Source organism: Haematobia irritans, chromosome 3 (assembly GCF_050003625.1).
Source record: "Haematobia irritans isolate KBUSLIRL chromosome 3, ASM5000362v1, whole genome shotgun sequence".
In the NCBI taxonomy this organism is placed as follows: domain Eukaryota; kingdom Metazoa; phylum Arthropoda; class Insecta; order Diptera; family Muscidae; genus Haematobia; species Haematobia irritans.
The window spans coordinates 128,074,160-128,096,952 of NC_134399.1; the positions used below are offsets into that span (position 1 = coordinate 128,074,160).

General features: G+C 34.2%; 1 protein-coding gene across 4 annotated transcripts in view; it reads left to right on the top strand.

Annotated features, from left to right (window-relative positions):
• Positions 1-12,915: 12,915 nt before the first annotated feature.
• Positions 12,916-22,793, top strand: part of yin — an 84,871-nt gene continuing 74,993 nt past the window's right edge. The window contains exons 1-2 of one of the 4 annotated variants that reach the window (XM_075298962.1): positions 12,916-13,046; positions 20,061-20,247. In XM_075298962.1, coding sequence (XP_075155077.1) covers positions 20,212-20,247 — 36 coding nt within the window. In that variant the 5' untranslated portion in view covers positions 12,916-13,046; positions 20,061-20,211. Of the gene's footprint in view, positions 13,165-20,060; positions 20,248-22,793 lie in introns of all 4 variants that reach the window. The other 3 variants (XM_075298961.1, XM_075298959.1, XM_075298960.1) reach the window with 3 other exon arrangements.

The window sequence follows — 22,793 nt, forward strand, 5'->3', positions numbered from 1 at the left end:
ACTTCAATCGAAAATTTTATTTCTATAGAAAATTTTATTTCTATAAAAAATATTTACCAAACTTTTACTTCAATTGAAAATTTAGTCAAAATTTCTAAAGAAAATTTTTGCAAAATTTTATTTTTTTGTTGTTAGGAAATTTTTTCAAAATTTTATTTCTGTAAAAAATTCAAAATCTACCAAATCAAGAATTCTACCAATAGACCAAACAGTAAAAACTCTACGATTCTACAATTTTTCTTCTTCAAAAAGTCGATAAACTTTTCTCCTTTTTTACAAAAACAATATTTTGGACAAAATAAGAAGTCGTTTCATGTCATCATTGAAAGTTTTTCTTAGTGAAAATGAAACCTTTTTCTATTGTCAAATTAGTTTTTTCATAATACCCTTAAATAATTTAATGATGATAACATTTTTATTGTACGACGTATCCTTTGATTTAAATAGGCCACATTTTAAGCGATCGCCTCTTCATTCGAACAACATTTTATACCAGCGCCCATTCGTATGAAATCTTTACGACCAATAGACAATAAAAGCAATGTATTGGCGGCGTTGTAATTTATTCAGTCAAATTTCAAGTTAATATTCGAAGTAAAGCTTTATACCAAAATCACGGCGAATATTATACGTTTCTCTTATACCGAGTAGTAAAAGCTTTTTCTCTCATTTCTTGCAAAAAAGCTTTAGTACGTTTCTCAATTTTTTATTTTGTATTTTCTGTCGAGCAGAGTGCACAGAACTATCTTGAACCTGAAAAATTGTCTGCATGCCTTTGGGTTGTGAAAAAGCCTTTGTTATGGAATTTTTATTATCGCGATCTAGTTTCCACAATTTATTGTATTTTATTCATATATTTAGTAACAGAAATGTAATAGTGGAATGCTTTTATCAGAAATGGAGGGGATTTTTTGTAGTCATTAACACCACAGATTAAAGACAATCATTGCCAAGCTTGTCATAATATACCCTGTTTTTTTTTGGTTTTAAAGAAAATGCGTTATACAAATTTAATTTGTCCAAAGTTTTGTTCCGGAAGAAAGAATTTCGTCTATTTATAAGGGAAATCCCATCAACTTGTTTATAACCATGCCTTCATGGATTAGAAATAAAAGTAGATGTACCAAAAAGTTATTAAACACAGAAATAGAGTATGATCACCTCAAACATGTTTCAAGAGCATAATGCGATCTTTAGACGGGAAACATATTACACACTCAAAGGTAGAACTACACTCAAAAAAGCGAACCCTACCTATATATCACTAAAGCCAATTTAATTTTACTTTAGCTCATTGAATTATTATGTTTTGAGAAAGTTTCCTTGACTTTAATTTTTTTGTATACGTTAGTTAAATTAACTAAAAAAGGGGGAAATTATACACAATTATATACAAATATTTTTGAATTCCAATTTTTATACCCTGCGCCACACTGTGGAACAGGGTATTATAAGTTAGGGCATATATTTGCAACATCCAGAAGGAGACGAGATAGACACATGGTGTCTTTGGCAAAAATACTCAGGGTGGGCTCCTGAGTCGATATAACAGTTTGGCTGATAAGTCCCCGGTTTGATAAAATACTGTTTTCTGAAGGGAAAAATACGGTGGAAGCAAAAACTTGGCTTGATAATGAGTTTCCGGACTCTGCCCCAGGGAAATCAACAATAATTGATTGGTATGCAAAAGCGTGGTGAAATGAGCACGGAGGACGGCGAACGCAGTGGACGCCCGAAAGAGGTGGTTACCGACGAAAACATCAAAAAAATCCACAAAATGATTTTGAATGACCGTAATATGAAGTTGATCGAGATAGCAGAGGCCTTAAAGATATCAAAGGAACGTGTTGGTCATATCATTATCAATATTTGGATATGCGGAAGCTCTGTTCAAAATGGGTGCCGCACGAGCCCACATTTAACCAAAAACAACAACGTGTTGATGATTCTGAGCGGTGTTTGCAGCTGGTAACTCGTAATACACCCGAGTTTTTCCGTCGATATGTGACAATGGATGAAACATGGCTCCATCACTACACTCCTGAGTCCAATCGACAGTCCGCTGAGTGGACAGCGACTGGTGAACCGTCTCCGAAGCGTGGAAAGACTCAAAAGTCCGCTGGCAAAGTAATGGCCTCTGTTTTTTTGGGATGCGCATGGAATAATTTTTATCGATTATCTTGAGAAGGGAAAAACCATCAACAGTGACTATTATATGGCGTTATTGGAGCGTTTGAAGGTCGAAATCGCGGCGAAACGGCCCCATATGAAGAAGAAAAAAGTGTTGTTCCACCAAGACAACGCACCGTGCCATAAGTCATTGAGAACGACGCAAAAATTCATGAATTGGGCTTCGAATTGTTTCCCCACCCACCGTTCTCAGACCTCAAAAGGATGCTCGCAGGGAAACAAATTTGGCTGCAATGAAGAGGTGATCGCCGAAACTGAGGCCAATTTTGAGGCAAAACCGAAGGAGTACTACCAAAATGGTATCAAAAAATTGGAAGGTCGTTATAATCGTTGTATCGCTCTTGAAGGGAACTATGTTGAATAATAAAAACAAATTTTGACAAAAAAATGTGTTTTTCTTTGTTAGACCGGGGACTTATCAGCCAACCTCCTATGTATTTGGGACAAAAACCTTTATATATAGCACCAAACACATTTGACGAATTTGATATAGTATCGAATCCGTCAAACAAGTAAGGAAAGTCTAAAGTCGGTCGGGGCCGACTATATTATACCCTGCACCACTTTGTAAATCCACATTTTCAATACTATATCAAATCCGTCAAATGTGTTGGGTGCTATATATAAAGGTTTTTTTCCCAAATACATACATTTAAATCTGAATCTATCTGAACAAAATTTATAATCTATAGACTTAAAATTTAAGTCGGCTAATGGGATTAGGTTAGGTTAGGTGGCAGCCCGATGTAAATATCAGGCTCCATTGTGATACCATATTGGTGAACTTCTCTCTTATCACTGAGTGCTGCCCGATTCCATGTTAAGCTCAATGACAAGGGACCTCCTTTTTATAACCGAGTGCGAACGGCGTTCCACATTGCAGTGAAACCACTTACACAGAAAAAAATATCACCAAAATATTTCCAATTAAAAAGTTAATTGAAGTTGAACATTTTTTCAATTAATAAATTAATTGATACAATTAACTTTTTAATCATGATAGAAACATTAAGTTAATTAAGTCAATGATTGAAAATTTTTAAATTTTTAATTAAAAAATTAATTGATACAATTAACTTTTTAATAAAATTCGTAAGACTAATTCCCTTTCACTACCGAAATAAACCTAATGTTAAAAACTTTAATTTTTCTTCTGTTTTTACTTGAACTAACAGCATGTAGAACAAAAATTGCCATTTTGAAAACCTACTTCAAATAGTTAAAGAGCTATATGAGCTTGTTTTGAAAATTTGATTCTTGAATTGTGACCAAGTGGCCTTACGAAAATAAGCGCTATTTGGCCTATAATGTCCTTCAAAGTGAGAGCAAAAATACAAAAAAGAACCCGAAAAAGTGTCAGCTATAGTTTTGGTATGAATGTCCATTTACTAGAAACATACAGTAGAAAAATTGTCTCAAATTTTCGTATTTTTCGTTTATTTCTAAAGAAGTTTACAAAAATGTATTTTGGACCTCACCAATATGGAAAATAATTATAGGTTATTTAGATTACTTTAAAATAACATCGAGAAATAAATCAAAACTAAGTGGAAAAAAAGAATTTGGTGTCTTTTTCGAATGTCCTTCAAAGCGGACATCGGTAGTGAAAGGGTTAAAAAAAAAGTGCTGATTTTTTTTTTAAATTTTTAATTAAAAATGTATTTCAAACAATCATTTGTTAATCCAAATAATAACTCTAAGCCAATTCAGAAAGTAATTAAAAATAGTTACCTTTTTTAATTGATAAATTAATTGAGTTTTGCAATCAACATCAATTAAATTTTTAATTGAATCAATTAAAAAATTAATTGAAATTTGCTGAAAAATCAGTTAATTTTTTAATCAAGAATTTTTTCTATGCCCAATTAAAACTGTGATTGATACTATCATTTTCGTGATTGAAGACATTTCAATTAAAAAATTAATTGGATCAATTAATTTGGTGATTGAATCAGAAAATTTTTTTTTGTGTGTAGAGAAGCTTTGAAACCCTCAGAAATGTCACCAGCATTACTGAGGTGGGATAATCCACCGCTGAAAAGCTTTTTGGTGTTCGGTCGAAGCAGGAATCGAACCCACGACCTTGCGTATGCAAGGCAGGCATGCTAACTATTGCACTACGGTGGCTCCCGTAGTATAGATGACAGATTTATTCCATTCCCTAATTATTCTTCGATGAGAATCCATTCCAAATTGAAAAAAAAAAATGTGAACAGTACTTGGGTTTACTTACCAACAGACCTCAAGCGCCGTAACGGCTGCTTTTCTTTTGTGTGGGCCCCTGGTGGGTCCACGGGCTGATAAAATCTGCAATTACACAAAAAAAATTCCGTAGTTAAACTAACGCTATTTTTAACTTATTTTTGTTGGAAAAAATTATTTGTTGCTACTTAAATTTTATTATTTTTTCGAAATTTTAAACAGACCAATGAATTTTTCCTTTTGTTAAGTATGTCTCAAATATTCTATGAACTAAACGTGGATATAAACATTTTCGTACGATTCCCAAAAATAGTAAAAATGAACTACGGTACGGTTAAAATGGTCATGATTTGGCGACAATGTCTTTTTTATACCCTGCGCCACACTGTGGAACAGTGTATTATAAGTTAGTGCATATGTTTGTAACACCCAGAAGGAGACGAGATAGACACACGGTGTCTTTGGCAATAATGCTCGGGGTGGTTCCCTGAGTCGATATAACCATGTCCGTCTGTCCGTCCGTCTGTGAACACATTTTTGTGATCAAAGTAGGTCGCAGTTTAAGTCCAATCGACAATCGACAAATTTTGCACATGTTCTGTTTTGGGTCAGAATAGAACCCTATTGATTTTGAAAGAAATCGGTTCAGATTTAGATATAGCTCCCATATATATCTTTCGCCCGATATGCACTTATATGGATCCAGAAGCCAGAGTTTTATCCCGATTTGCTTGAAATTTTGCATGAGGAGTACATTTGGTAGTATAGTCGAGTGTGCAAAATTTGATTGAAATCGGTTCAGATTTAGATATAGCTCCCATATATATATATTTTGCCCGATATGGACTTATATGGCCCCAGAAGCCAGAGTTTAGACCCAATTTGGTTGAAATTTTGCACATGGAGTACAATTAGTAGTGTAGTCAAGTGTGCTAAATTTTATTGAAATTGGTTCAGATTTAGATATAGCTCCCATATATATCTTTCGCCCGATATTGACAAATATGGTCCTAGAAGCCAGAGTTTTGGCCCAATTTGGTTGAAATTTTGCACTAGAAGTACAATTAGTAGTGTAGTCATGTGTGCCAAATTTGGTTGAAATCGGTTCAGATTTAGATAAAGCTCCCATATATATCTTTCGCCCGATATGGACTAATAGGGTCCTAGAAACCAGAGGTTTGGCCCAATTTGATTGAAATTTTGCTCTAGGAGTACAACTAGTAGTGTAGTCAAGTGTGCCAAATTTGATTGAAATCTGTTCAGATTTAGATATAGCTCCCATAAATAGCTTTCGCCCGATTTACACTCATATGACCACAGGGCCAAATTTTACTGCGATTTAGTTGAAATTTTGCACAGGGAGTATAATAAGCATTGTTTCTATGCGTGCCAAATTTGGTTGAAATCGGTTCAGATTTAGGTATAGCTCCCATATATATGTTTTTTCTGATTTCGACAAAAATGGTCAAAATACGAACATTTCCCTTTTAAAATCGCCTCTGCTTAGACGAAAAGTTGTAAAAATTACTCTAATTTTCCTCTACTTCTAATACATATATATCGAGCGATAGATCATAAATAAAAGTTTGTGAAGTTTCCTTAAAATTGCTTCATATTTAAATCTTTCCCATATTTATACCCTTCACCACTACTGTGGTACAGGGTATAATAAGTTTGTGCATTTGTATGTAACGCCAAGAAGGAGTAATTATAGACCAACCTTTTAGTATACGGATCGGCTTAGAATTAAATTCTGAGTCGATCTAGCGATGTCCGTCTGTCTGTCTGTCCGTCTGTCTGTCTGTTGATGTATTTGTGTGCAAAGTACAGCTCGCAGTTTTAGTCCGATTGTCCTAAAATTTGGTATAGGGTCCTGTTTCGGCTCAAAGACGATCCCTATTGATTTTGGAAAAAATCGGTTCAGATTTAGATATAGCTGCCATAATTGGCGTGTATATCAACCGATCTTCCTCAAATTCCGTACATCCGAATATTTTATGAGTCTCGAAAAACTTGCAAAATACAGTCGAAGCTCGGTTTAACGAACGATATATTGTCAGGCCCTTTCGTTATTTAGAAAAATTCGTTAAATCGAACGGGAATATTAAATGTTAACTTTTATTGAAAATCTTACTCCGCTGCTCCTGTCGGCATAGATTGCCGTTTCGACCGAGCAACAAAAAATTTTTTCAGCGGTAGTTTATCCCTCTCACTAATGATGTTGATATTCCTTTGTATTTCATAATTTATCTTCAGCTATAAGACGCAGGTTCCTTGTTATTGTGCTAAATATGGAGTCGGGTAGCACTCATTATTAAGAGAAAAATTCACCACCTGTCCAATTGGCAATCCTACGAAATATTGCCACTAACGGACCTATTACAGGACTAGTACCAGTGCTCGAGTTTGTCGTAGTTTTTAAATTTTCATATAATTTATTGATTTCTATACTCTCTTTATTTTAAAATTTTATTTGATCTATACATTTACCTATGGGCCAACATAGTCCAAAAGTTTTTCTTTCTGATGAAATTTGGATGATCAAAATAATACCGGTACCTAAGAGTTTGTCCCAGACTGGTTCATGAGGACCTGTCTAGTCCTGCTAAGTTCTCCCAGGTCATGTAGTTTGGAATGAGTCCAATCCGTGACCTGCAGTGTAAATTTATCCCCGTCAATGACAAACCCGTGTTGAAGTGATCGGTCCCTTCCATACGTTTCGGGACTGGTCTATTCACACCAGGGAGTAGTCCTGTACCGGTTCTGTTGTAGATTTATTTCCCGTAGCGAAGCTGCGCCACTCTATCTAACCTAACTTTACCAGTTACCCGGCCATTGAATATGTCTTTTCAAACATTTTAATGGAATCAAAATATCTTGGGAATGCCGTACTTTGAGGACATTTCCTAAGGACTTAAGCCATTCTCACAATCGTCTAATATTGCTGATTTGTTGTTGTTTATTTTCTTAAGATTAAAAGCCTTTTCGTTAAATCGAACGTAAATTTTGTTCAATTGTTCGTTATTTGGAATACTCAATGTTAAGAAGTTTGACGTTCGTTAAATTGGATTTTCGCTAAATGGGATATTCGTTAAACAGAGCTTCGACTGTATCAGCAAAATCGGTTCAGATTTAGATATAGCTCCCATATATAGCTTTCGCCCGATTTACACTCATTTGCCCACAGAGGCCAATTTTTTGCCCCGATTTAGTTGAAATTTTGCACAGGGAGTAGAATTAGCGTTGTAACTATGCGTGCCAAATTTGTTTGAAATCGGTTCAGATTTGGATATATCTCCCATATAAAGCTTTCGCCCGATTTACACTCATATGACAAAAGAGGCCAATTTTTAACTCCGATTTATTTGAAATTTTGCACAGGGAGTAGAATTAGCATTGTAGCTATGCGTGCCAAATTTGGTTGAAATCGGTTCAGATTTAGATATAGCTCCCATATATATGTTTTTCTGATTTCGACAAAAATGGTCAAAATACCAACATTTTCCTTGTAAAATCGCCACTGCTTAGTCGAAAAGTTGTAAAAATTGCTCTAATTTTCCTAAACTTCTAATACATATATATCGAGCGATAAATCATAAATAAACTTTTTCGGAGTTTCCTTAAAATTGCTTCAGATTTAAACGTTTCCCATATTTTTTTACTAACATTGTGTTCCACCCTAGTGCATTAGCCGACTTAAATTTTGAGTCTATAGATTTTGTAGAAGTCTATCAAATTCTTCCAGATCGAGTGATATTTAAATATATGTATCTGGGACAATATATAGCCCCCAACACATTTGACGGATGTAATATGGTATCGAAAATTTAGATCTACAAAGTGGTGCAGGGTATAATATAGTCGGCCCCGCCCGACTTTAGACTTTCCTTACTTGTTTTAGTTATATATACGCTTACAAAGACTACAGTATTGTAATCACGGTTTGGTAGATTTGTAGAATTCATGGTATTTCGCAAATTTTCTGTAGATAAATTGAAATAAATTTTGAAAATATTTTCTACCGAAATATAATTTTGACAAAACGTTCTATAGATATACAATTTTGACAAAATTTTCTATAGAAATAAAATTGTGACAAAATTTTCTATAGAAATAAAATTTTGACAAAATTTTCTATAGAAATAAAATGTTGACAAAATTTTCTATAGAAATAAAATTTGGACAAAATTTTCTATAGAAATAAAATTTTTACAAAATTGTCTACAGAAATAAAATTTTTACAAAATTTACAAAAAGAAATCAAAATTTTGACAATATTTTCTATAGAAATCAAAATTTTGACAAAATTTTCTATAGAAATAAAATTTTGATAAAATTTTCTATAAAAAAAATTGACAAAATTATTTTGTAAAAATAAAATTTTGACAAAATTTTTTTTAGAAATATAATTTTGACAAAATTTTCAATAGAAACAAAATTTTGACAAAATTTTCTATAAAAACAAAATTTTGACAAAATTTTCTATAAAAACAAAATTTTGACAAAATTTTCTATAGACATTAAAATTGTGTCAAAATTTTCTATAGAAATCAAAATTTTGACAAAATTTTCTACAGAAATAAAATTTTGACAAAATTGTCTATAGAAATCAAAATTTTGACAAAAAATAAAATAAAATTTTCCAAAGGAAAAAAAATTTACAAAATTTTCTGTATAAATAAAATTTTGACATTTTTGCAATATAATATTTTTTTGGTAGTTTTTGGTAATATTTTCTCCAAATGTCGGTAGATTATTTTTGTCTCAAGTTTCGACCTTGAATGGTGCGCATTTTTTTAGTACGCGATCAATAACTTCTTATCTATAAAGTATTCGTGTGGAAGCGTAATATAGAATCACATGCTTTTTATACCCTCCATCATAGGATGGGGGTATATTAACTTTGTCATTCCGTTTGTAACACATCGAAATATTGCTCTAAGACCCCATAAAGTATATATATTCTGGGTCGTGGTGAAATTCTGAGTCGATCTAAGCATGTCCGTCCGTCTGTTGAAATCACGCTAACTTCCGAACGAAACAAGCTATCGACTTGAAACTTGGCACAAGTAGTTGTTATCGATGTAGGTCGGATGGTATTGAAAATGGGCCATATCGGTCCACTTTTACGTATAGCCCCCATATAAAGGGACCCTCAGATTTGGCTTGTGGAGCCTCTAACAGAAGCATATTTCATCCGATCCGGCTGAAATTTGGTATATGGTGTTGCTATATGGTCTCTAACAACCATGCAAAAATTGGTCCACATCGGTCCGTAATTATATATAGCGCCCATATAAACCGATCCCCAGATTTGGCTTGCGGAGCCTCAAAGAGAAGAAACTTTCATCCGATCCGGCTGAAATTTGGTACATGATGTTGGTATATGGTCTCTAACAACCATGCAAAAATTGGTCCATATCGGTCCTTAATTATATATAGCCACCATATAAACCGATCCCCAGATTTGGCTTGTGGAGCCTCTAAGAGAAGCATATTTCATCCGATCCGGCTGAACTTTGGTACATGATGTTGGTATATGGTCTCTAACAACCGTGCAAAAATTGGTCCACATCGGTCCATAATTATATATGGCGCCCATATAAACCGATCCCCAGATTTGGCTTGCGGAGCCTCAAAGAGAAGCAAATTTCATCCGATCCGTCTGAAATTTGGTACATGATATTGGTTGTGGTCTCTAACAACCATGCAAAAATTGGTCCACAACCGTTCATAATTATATATAGCCCCCATATAAACCGATCCCCAGATTTGGCTTGCGAAGTCTCCAAGAGAAGCAAATTTCATCCAATCCGGTTGTAATTTGGAACATGGTGTTAGTATATGATCTTTAACAACCGTGCCGGAATTGGTCCATATCGGTCCATAATTATATATAGCCCCCATATAAAACATTCTCCAGATTTGACCTCCGGAGGCTCTTGGAGGAGCAAAATTCATCCGATACGGTTCAAGTTAGGCACGTTGTGTTAGTATATGGTCGCTAACAACCATACCAAAATTGGTCCAATCACACAAAAATTGGTCCATATCGGTTCATAATCATGGTTGCCACTAGAGCCAAAAATAATCTACCAAAATTTTATTTCTATAGATAATTTTGTCAAAATTTTATTTCTATAGAAAATTTTGTCAAAATTTTATTTCTATAGAAAATTTTGTCAAAATTTTATTTCTAGAGAAAATTTTGTTAAAATTTTATTCGGTTCGTAATAAAATTTTCATCATTGTCAAAATTTTATTTCTATAGAAAATTTTGTTCAAATTTTATTCGGTTCATAATCATGGTTGCCACTCGAGCCAAAAATAACCTACCAAGATTTTATTTCTATAGAAAATTTTGTCAAAAGTTTATTTCTATAGAAAATTTTGTCAAAATTTTATTTCTATAGAAAATTTTGTTAAAATTTTATTTCTGTAGAAAATTTTGTCAACATTTTATGTCTACTTTGTCAAACTGAATTATATACGTATTGGATCGATCTTTTTTGATTTAATATATACCACGTATGGACTTACATACAATTTAGAAGATTGTGTTAGGAGGTTTTAAGATACCTATCGGCAAGCGTTACCGCAACTTAAGTAATTCGATTGTGGATGGCAGTGTTTAGATGAAGTTTCTACGCAATCCATGATGGAGGGTACATAAGCTTCGGCCTGGCCGAACTTACGGCCGTATATACTTGTTTTGACTAAAACATTATTGAAATTCAATAAAATCGTGTTTTTGACTATGGCTTTTACAAAATCGAGATTTTCTTCCCGCATGAACTTGCCTGTTTTGCCAAAATTGTAAAAGACTACTAGCAAATAAGTTTGTTAAAAACTTTCTCAAAATATTAACATATTGTTATGTTTTTATATTGAGGCGTATTTAATTACCCGATAATTAAAACACAGTTCTTTTCAAATAACGACAATCTACAATTTATTTAACTGATTGGTTTCACTTGTTTGCTCTACGATGTGTACTGTATAAACTTTAGCTTACGACTGACTTGACTGCTCTCTCCGCTAGGGGTTTATATACCGAGATATGACGATTTCTTATGTTCTCGCTAATTGGCCTACAACCTTCGAGATTAAGCTACTACCTTGTAGATGTCGCACGGGCGACATTGCACATATTTATCGACTTATGTTCATTGTCTCGGCTATCTAGAACTTTCTATGGGGCGTTATTGTACAGGTGATATGGCACACATACTTTTAGGCTTATTCTTATCTTGGCTAGTGCATTCTACCATTTGTGCAGGCATAAGGGATTATGGTCATATTACCGATAATTATAACAGTAAAACAAAAGGCGTTACTTTTACAATAAACGATTGGAAAACTAAGAACACAAAAGATGTTTAGGAAAGTACTAGAAACTAAAGAAATGACTCTAACAAGTTATGACGTAATTTTATCGTTACAATTTGAAATTTAAATTAACGGAAACTAATTTAAATAAACTTAAATCAAGAAATATCAAAAATATCAAATTCGTAACAATATTGTGTCAAAACTAGTGTACCATAAATCTGATATCGGCTCAAAAATGTCTACACAAAAGGTACTAAATCATTCACGGGGGTACTACGGTACTGACCAGGTTGAAAAAGTATTGAAAAAAGTACTATAGTACTGCATTTTCCATCCCTGATGCCAACCTGCTAGTAATTGTTGTTGTTGAGTGCAATCACACTTAAGTACCACACTCGTTTTTTGTTTACCGAACGTTGTTACGATGTCAATTGGTTTAAGATTGCAAGACATTGCATACGAACATTGTTATATACTAGTGGTGTTTTTATTCTCGCATTTGTATCAATGTAATAGATCGCATAGTAATTGGTGTCTTACTCACTGCCACCGACATTTTGTGGGTAAGATTGCAATACGAAAACAGAGCCACCGGTTGCAGTTCTCTGATGTACATCATTGCACTTTCCAAAGAATTCAACCCATAACTCACTCACGTTTCTATATTCATGCCAGAATAATTCACCTATGCAAATTAATCTCACCCACCATATGTTATAGGTCTGATTTGTTCTCACTTAGAGAATAGAGAATACCCCTCAAACCGATAATGCAATCCAATGCAAATAAGTTTTTGACCCCCTCCCAAAATGGCAAAAGAAAAAGCCAGACTCGAAGTCTTTATTTTGGGCAATGACAATAACAACACACATGGGTTGTGCTCCATACAAAAAAAAAACAAAAAACATTGTCAGATTACAAATATGTAAGTGTGTTACCAATGCATTTTGTTATTGTTGTTGCTATTGATATTATTGTTGTCGTATTTTCTCCGTTGTTTTAAGTAAAGCAATGATCAGTCGGTCGGTCGTTCGTTGACATAACAGAGATAAACAGTAAATAACAAATCGAGAAGAGATATCTGACAATGACGATCGATGCTCTGTTATAATATCGTAATCCACCACACCACAGGTGAAACCCCAATCCATCATCACCACCTTACTTACCCACATATTTACACACGGGCCTTTAGCATTTGGCACTTACTTGTAACCTGTGTAAGCGACGATTTATTTGTGCAACAACTGTTGCTCAGAACAGACGTTTTGGTGAATTAAGAGCGAGCATACGTTTTCGCTTTCCACCGATTGGCAAGAAGTGTTAAGTGTTGTTGGGTATTGTGCAAACGCAAAAACAAAAAACAAAACGGTGAATTTTGAACTCGACGAATGTTCTGTGTTTAAGCGTGGTTTAGAATTACAATAAAAATTATTTGTGGTGATTTTTTGTGAAAATTTTCGTCATTTGGTCATGGCCATTGGTTTTAGAATCCATTAGAAAAAATCAAGTGCCTCTTTGTAATGACCCTGAGCATTGCAATGAAAAAAAATGCTGCGATTTTATTGTTGTAATGTGAAATGTTAAATTGAAAGAAAAGAAAAAAATCTGTAAAAAATATTAATTGCTTCTTTTTAACTGTTTTTTTATATAAACAAACTGCATTTGGCTTAGTGTGGGTGACATTGTTGGTGAACAAATACCCATATATACAGTAGCTCAGAGAATAATAAATTGGACAGACAGATTTATATGTCGAAAGTACGTGCCCATTGCATTTTTAGCTTAACATTTCCTCATCGTCGACCAGCTAGTTTTTTGCCAAAGATTCTATAAGAATATGATAAATAAAGTAATGATAAGGTCACAAGTATTTGACACAAAAAAACACAAAGAAAGATTTCGCCAACCAAAATTTTTAGTGGAATTTTGGACACTCATTATGGTCAAATATTTGTCCAATGTGCATTGGCGTAGCTAAGAATTTCTCTTGGCTTAGTTCCCTCCCCTCATCATTGAAATAGTCGTCTCAAGATTTTTAAGTGAAAAATTTTGGCGTGATTAGAAAAATAATAAACAAAATTCATAAATTGATAAGCAATACTAGTATCTCTTTTGGGTATGGAATCCGCAGGTAGAGCGACAAATATGTGAATAACATTGGTATAGCGATTCATATTACTTTGAGACTGCAGTTCACATTTTCAAATCAAAAATAAATTTACTATTTACTGGATCATTAACCAAAAGAATTCGCTTCGTTGATTTTATGAAACATTCTTCATTAACTGTTCTTCCTAAATTCTTCATTAAAACAACGAAATTTTCATTATTTTTCGTAAATTACATTTTACAAATTACATTCTTGGAACCTAAAAAAAAAGATACAACATGAATTCATAGACTAGTTCGACTACGAGGAGGAGGGAGGTGTGTGGCAGAATGTTAACCTTGTAAACTTTTTCACTTTTTCTAAATACGTGTGATCGACGAAACGAAATGCAAAAAAATTGGCACTGTATTCGATTATACATTTTGAATCCCCGAAATCGGTTTCCCTCACCCTTCAGATCAGACGGAATTTCTAAAATTCTATCCAATCCAATAATGTTTCTTCGGTATGACCATTTCTTTCCTGTACTCTGGATCTGAGTCGTACGAAAAACGAGTTTAACTCAACAAAAATGTAAACTGATCACGGTTGCCACAGTTGGTAGGTTTCTACGAAAAATGGTAGATTTTTTAATATTTGGTAGAACTCTTGATGATTGATGTTGAGATATTTCAATGTTCTATAGAAATAAAATTTTGAAAAAAAAAAAATTATATAGAAATAAAATTTTGAAAAAATTTTATATAGATATAAAATTTTGAAAAAAAATTCTGTAGAAATAAAATGTTGGCAAAGTTTTGGAAAGAAATAAAATGTTCACAAAAATTTCAATAGAAGTGAAATTTTGACAAAATTTTCTGTAGAAATAAAATTTTGACAAAATTTTCTATAGAAATAAAATTTTGACAAAATTTTCTATAGAAATAAAATTTTGACAATATTTTCTGTAGAAATAAAATTTTGACAAAATTTTCTATAGAAATAAAATTTACTACACAAATAAAATGTTGACAAAATTTTCTATAGAAATAAAATTTTGAAAAAATTTTGTGACAAAATATTCTATAGAAATAACATTTTCACAAAATGAAATAAGATTTTTGGTAAACTTTTCTTCAAACAATTTTTCTTTTTATACCCTCCACCATAGCATGGGGGGTATATAAACTTTGTCATTCCGTTTGTAACACATCGAAATATTGATCTAAGACCCCATAAAGTATATATATTCTGGGACACAATAACTATTCTAACGACAACAACAATTCTAACGACAACATTAGTAGTGTTTTGTTTACATTTTACGACGGGCTCATCGTAGCTTACTATCTTTATGTCAGCCTGATATCAACGCAGGCTGGTTTTTCGTCCAAATCAATTACTTTACATTAATTACAATTTTAAATGCGATTGGACATGAAGATTAAGGAATTGGTATTAATATGATATTGAAAAGAAAATACCAGATTATTTTTATTTATTAATTAATTCCTTGTTTATTTGTGCCCATCAAATGTACAAACGTAGAAACCATGTAACTGCACATAAAAATAAATCAAAAATGAAAATAAATCCAGAGCAAAAACAAATACGTTTTCAATTACACACCCTTTTTATACCCACCACCATAGAATGGTGACGGGGGTATAATAAGTTTGTCATTCCGTTTGTAACGCATCGAAATATCGATTTCCGACTATATAAAGTATATATATTCTTGATCAGGGAGAAATTCTAATATAACGATGTCCGTCTGTCCGTCTGTCTGTCTGTCTGTCTGTCTGTCTGTCTGTCTGTTGTAATCACGCTACAGACTTCAATAATGAAGCAATCGTGCTGAAATTTTGCACAAGCTCGTCTTTTGTCTGCAGGCAGGTCAAGTTCGAAGATGGGCTATATCGGTCCAGGTTTTGATATAGTCCCCATATAAACCGACCTCCCGATTTGGGGTCTTGGGCTTATAGAAATCGTAGTTTTTATCCAATTTGCCTGAAATTTGAAATCTGGAGGTATTTTATGACCATAAAGAGATGTGCCAAAAATGGTGAGTATCGGTCCACGTTTTAGTATAGCCCCCATATAGACCGATCTCCCGATTTTACTTCTTGGGCTTATAGAAACCACAGTTTTTATGCAATTTACCTGAAATTTGAAATCTAGAGGTATTGTAGGACCACAAATACGTGTGCCAAAAATTGTGAGTATCGGTCCATATTTTGGTATAGCCCCCATATAGACCGATCTCCCGATTTTACTTCTTGGGCTTATAGAAAACGCAGTTTTTATTCAATTTACCTGAAATTGGAAATCTAGAGGTATTGTAGGACCACAAATACGTGTGCCAAAAATTGTGAGTATCGGTCCATATTTTGGTATAGCCCCCATATAGACCGATCTCCCGATTTTACTTCTTGGGCTTATAGAAACCGCAGTTTTTATTCAATTTATCCGAAATTGGAAATCTAGAGGTATTGTAGGACCACAAATATGTGTGCCAAAAATTGTGAGTATCGGTCCATATTTTGGTATAGCCCCCATATAGACCGATCTCCCGATTTTACTTCTTGGGCTTATAGAAACCGCAGTTTTTATTCAATTTACCTGAAATTGGAAATCTAGAGGTATTGTAGGACCACAAATACGTGTGCCAAAAATTGTGAGTATCGGTCCATATTATGGTATAGCCCCCATATAGACCGATCTCCCGATTTGGGGTCTTGGGCTTATAGAAACCGTAGTTTTTATCCAATTTGTCTGAAATTGGAAATCTAGAGGTATTTTAGGACCATAAAGGGGTGTGCCGAAAATGGTGAGTATCGATCCATATTTTGGTATAGCCCCCATATAGACCGATTCCCCAATTTTACTTCTTGGGCTTCTAGAATCCGAAGTTTTTATCCTATTTGCCTGAAATTGGAAATCTAGAGGTATTTTCGGGTCACAAAGAGGTGTGCCGAAAATGGTGAGTATCGGTCCATATTTTAGTATAGCCCCCATAAGAACGATCTCCCGATTTAACTCCTTGGGTTTCTAGAAACCGTAGGTTTTATCTGATATGCCTGAAATTGTAAATATTCTGGTATTTTAGGCTCACAAAAACGTGTATCGGATTAAGTTTTTATCGGTCCACTTGGTAATGCCTCCATATAGACCGACTTCACTTCTTGAGGGTGTAGAAGGCGCACTGATCATGAAAATTGCTTGAAACTCAATGTAAAATTTCCAGATTTTACTTCTACAGATTTAAGATTTCAAATGAAGACGTTATTTTATAATTTTCTTGCACACTTACAAGAGATGTTAATGATTCCTCTAAACCTCAAACAAAAATGGTTCTTATAAATCCAGAATCTGATATAGTCCTCATAGGTGAAATCTTTAAATTTATCTTCGGGTTGTGTCCTCAAGTCCTCAAGCCCTCCTGAAATTTCAAAGGAAACCCTAATATTTGGTTCATGGTGGTGGGTATTTAAGATTCGGCCCGGCCGAACTTACTGCTGTATATACTTGTTTGTGTTCACATGGTGAAATTCTGAGTCGATCTGAGCATGTCCGTCCGTCCGTCCGTCTGTTGAAATCACGCTAACTTCCGAACGAAACAAGCTATCGATTTGAAACTTGGCACAAGTAGTTGTTATTGATGTAGGTCGGATGGTATTGCAAATGGGCCATATCGGTCCACTTTTACGTATAGCCCCCATATAAACGGACCCCCAAATTTGGCTTGCGAGGCTGAAATTTGGTACATGGTGTTAGTATATGGTCTCTAACAACCATGCAAAAATTGGTTCACATCGGTCCGTAATTATATATAGCCCCCATATAAACCGATCCCTCGATTTGGCTTGCAGAGCCTCTAAAAGAAACAAATTTCATCCGATCCTGCTGAAATTTGGTCCATGATGTTAGTATATGGTCTCTAATGACCATGCAAAAATTGGTTCATATCGGTCCATAATTATATATAGCCCCCATATAAACCGATCCCCCGATTTGGCTTGCAGAGCCTCTAAGAGAAACAAATTTCATCCGATCCGGTTGAAATTTGGTACATGATGTTAGTATAGGGTCTCTAATGATCATGCAAAAATTGGTCCATATCGGTCCATAATTATATATAGCCCCCATATAAACCGATCACAAGATTTGACCTCCGGAGCCTCTTGGAAGACCAAAATTCATCTGATTCAGTTGAAATTTGGTACGTGATGTTAATATATGGCCTCAAACACCCATGCAAAAACTGGTCGATATCGTTTCATAATTATATATAGGCCCCATATAAACCGATCCCCAGATTTGACCTCCGGAGCATCTTGGAAGAGCAAAATTCTTCCCATTCGGTTGAAATTTGGTACGTGATGTTAGTATATGGTATCCAACAACCATGCAGGAATTGGTTCCTATCAGTCCATAATTATATATAGCTCCCATATAAACCAATCGCCAGATTTGACCTCCGGTGCCTTTTGGAGAAGCAAAATTCATCCGATCTGGTTGAAATTTGGTACGTGGTGGTAGTATATGATATTTAACAACCATGCCGAAAATGATCCATCATCAGTCCATAATCATTTATAGGCCCCATATAAACCGATCCCGAGATTTGGTTTTGGAGCCTCTTGGAGGAGCAAATTTCATCCGAGTTGAAATTTGTGGATGACAGTCTTTCGTAGAAGTTTCTACCCAATCCATGGTGGAGGGTACATAAGATTCGGCCTGGCCGAACTTACGGCTGTATGTACTTGTTTGTTAGATTATTTTTAGCACGAGTGGCAACTGTGAAAGTGATATGGTGGTATGCAATGGTTTTCCTCGGCACCTCCACACTAACATTAGGCATTTCTTAGGTCGTTTTCGTTTCGCAAAAAATATGTTGCCTTGGTGTTACACTACTTTTTCCCTCATTGTATTTTCGCCCAAATGATAGTGTCATTCCAAAGTTATTATTAATTCATAACATTTTGAGGGATACAGGATCCAAAATCTATGACAGTGTCCTTCATATGGGGCTATCAATTTCGAGAATGTTGCACCTTTTTTCCCAATCGAAATCGCCATTAGTTTCTTTCTAATTGGTAAAAACACTCATCGAATTGAACTGTTTCCAAGTTCGTAAATTCACCACGATTGGCAAGGCTGCCAGCATCTGTATAACGTTAGTATACTTGAATTTTGAAATGATTTCCTATAGAAATAATAACATAATTTTATATAGAAATAATAAATAACTTTTCTATAGAAATAACATTTTGACTAAATTTTCAATAGAATAAAAATATTGACAAAATTTTCTATAGAAATAAAATTGTGACAAAATATTCTATAGAAATAACATTTTGACAAAATGTTTTATAGAAATAAGATTTGGACAAAATTTTCTATACAAATATAATTTTACCAAAAAATTTGTTAGATTTTTAGTAAACTTTTCTTCAAACAGTTTTTCTTTTTTGTTAGATTATTTTTAGCAAGAGTGGCAACCGTGAAAGTGATATGTTGGTATGCAATGGTTTTCTTCGGCAACTCCACACTGACATTAGGCATTTCTTAGTTTCTTTCTAATTGGTAAAAACGCTAATCGAATTGAACTGTTTCCAAGTTCTTAAACTCACCACGTTTGACAAGGCTACCAGCATCTGTATAACGATAGTATGCTAGTACTAATTTTGGTGCCAAAAATCAATTACTGATTTAATTATCAATTACAAATTTCCTCAGTATTGCAGTGATTGGGTAGATCTCTTAGTCCACATTCTATTTTTTAAAACGTGCCGCATCTCTCCCTATTATTTGATAGCATATTCATATTTGTATAAAAACATTTATTCAATTTCATTTCATTATATTTGCATTTCACATTTCATTCAAACAACTGACATCGTTGTTCTAAATTGGCAATACTTGATTTTTTAACTTGGTTCTTAAAACTCAATTCAAATCAATTCCACCCTCTTTGGTCTTTAAAAAGACAAACTGTGACTCTTCCAATATTTAAATTTACGCTTCATACGGTGTTATGTCAATAACAATAGAATGGACCTCTAAATGAGTGTTTTTTTTTTCTTTTTGCTTAAATATTTTGCAATATTTATAGACTTAATGTATGAATAATCACTCGTATCCGGAATAGAAGTCAATCATCCAGACGAGCGGATTCCTAATGACTTTTTTTAAAATTCTAAATATTTTATTTTATTTTTTTTTTACATCTGTGTTACAGTGTTAATATTTGTAAATATGTATGCTCATTACGCCTGTGAATTGTAAAATTAAAAGAAATTTATTTCGTCAACTCTAAAAATTTCAAAATAGTTGTTCTGTTAGTGTAAATCGTTTGTTTTGTGTGGAGTTTTATATCATCATTTGTCATCATGGTTAGCAGTTCTTTTAAAGTATCAGAAGCTGAGGTAAGTTTACAAGATATTTAATAACAAATGGCTAAATATTTAGCCATTAAGGTTTACTTACATTCAAAGATTTTGACTTTCCCTTAAGGATTTTGGTATTGATTCCGAGCCAAAGATGTTGCTTCTTTAAAATAAAGAAAATTTTTAGCAACCTATCTGGCTTTAAATCTAGGACCAATATAATTAAAATTAGGATACAGATCTCAAAAAATGTTCATTCTCTTTTTTGGCGGTTTTTTAGTAAAGGTACTCACGCAATTTTAAAAATCCAAACTATAAAGATCCAAACTTCAAAGTAAAATGTTCTTTTTCTTAATTCCAAAAAACTTTAAACCAAAGACGCTAAATCCTCAAAATAAATCTTATCCTATATTTTAAGCGTTTTTATCTTAAATCTAAAATTTCAATATTTCAGTTAATTTAAGGACAATTTCTTTAAATCTAAAATGTGTTTCTTTACTTTAAATAAAATTAATTAGCTTTAGTTCAAACACATGGGACTTTAAAGGAGGGACGCAAATTTTCGAAATTTGTGTCCTAAATTTAATGAAAAAATGTTTTGAAGAAAAGATTATAAAGTTTATTTTAATTAAAATTCCATTATTCTAAAGAAATTTGTCCTTAATATTTTGTAAATTTCGGATCCAAAAATTTTTGGTTGCCCAATCTTTAATATCACGTAAATATTTTTTTTTTTTTCGGTGTACACTAAAATTAGAGATTACCTAAACTAAAGAATATTTTATTGATTCTGTGCCAATGGCGCGGCTTCTGATTAGATTTGTATTGTTCCTAAGTTTTATACCTGTCAACCGGATGCAGTTACTCAAACCGAAACGGTATAGCGAAAAAATTGGCATTTTCTACTAATCGCGAGAACCGGGGTTTGATTTACAAATCCAGCTATGAAATCGGTTCATAATTGCGGATTTGGCAGATAAAACAACATGTCCTACCCCCGACTTTACCAAATTTCAACGCCTAAAGGCCAGCCCGTGAACCCACTAGAGACCCACAAACTTGAACGCTGAGAAGAAGGAATATGATCACCTCAAACATGTTTCAAGAGCAAAATGTTAGTTTTGGACAATGAACATGGAACATTTTTGTCGCAAAAATGTTGTTTTTTCGGCAAACATATACATCGTGGGCGAAATCAGATACATAATTTTCGAGAAAATAACATTTTTGCGACAAACGTGTTACATGTTCTCCGCCCAAAAATAACATTTTGCTCTTGAAACATGTTTGAGATGATCATATTCCTTCTCTGTGTGTGTAAATAGAAACACTCCTTAGCTTTCACATTAAGATTATATTGATATCTTTATCCATTCAAAAGTTGTAGAATTATTTTCAAAAAAGCTCTTTGGAACCACTGGGCTCTGCACGCTCTGACTCTGCCGTGTTTTGGCCCATTCCCAGCTATACACCGTCTTGACATATTTGGCAATTGGGTACTTTTTAGTGTCAACTTTCCAAAATGAGCCAGAAACAATTGTCCAACTGATTGAGATCGCAAGGCAATTGTTCGAAATGAAGCGAGAAACCTCTTCTTTTTAGCCTTTCTTAAAGGAGGATACGGTCAAAATTTGATCAAGGGAAAACGCGTGTAAATCGGTAAAATCGTTTATTTAAAAAATCAAATTAAATTTCTTTTTCAAGTTCAATTAGTATAAAATTTAGGAAAATATTCAGTTAGGCTTTCGTTTTTCCAAATCCGAATTGCCGGGCCTCACGCTTGACACCTGCCATCAGATTTTGTACAGCCACCTTGTCCACCTTCTTCGCCGCAGAAAGCCAGTTTGCCTTGAACTGCTGCTCGTCCTTAGCAGTTTTTTTGGTCTTCTTTAGGTTCCGCTTGACAATAGCCCAGTATTTCTCAATTGGGTGGAGCTCTGGCGTGTTGGGAGGGTTCTTGTCCTTGGGAACCACCTGCAAGTTGTTGGCGGCGTACCACTCCATGGCCTTTTTACCGTAATGGCAAGATGCCAAATCCAGCCAAAACAGTACGGAACAACCGTGTTTCTTCAGGAAAGGCAGCAGACGTTTATTCAAACACTCTTTCACGTAAATTTCTTGGTTGACAGTCCCGGAAGCTATGAAAATGCTGCTTTTCAAGCCACAGGTACAGATGGCTTGCCAAACCAGATATTTCTTTGCGAACTTTGACAGTTTTATGTGCTTGAAAATATCTGCTACCTTTCCCCTTCCTTTTGCCGTATAAAACTCCTGTCCCGGAAGCTGCTTGTAGTCGGCTTTGACGTAGGTTTCGTCGTCCATTACCACGCAGTCAAACTTCGTCAGCATCGTCGTGTACAGCCTCCGGGATCGCACTTTGGCCGTCGTATTTTGTTTATCATCGCGATTTGGAGTCACTACCTTCTTGTAAGTCGATCGTCAGGCTCGTTTTTTGGCTCGATGCACGGTTGTAGACGATACACCCAGCTTATTTGCGGCATCTCGGAGAGAGAGGTTAGGGTTTCGCTTGAAACTACCGGCAACTCTCTTTGTCGTCTCAGCGGCTTCCGGTTTTCGATTTCCCC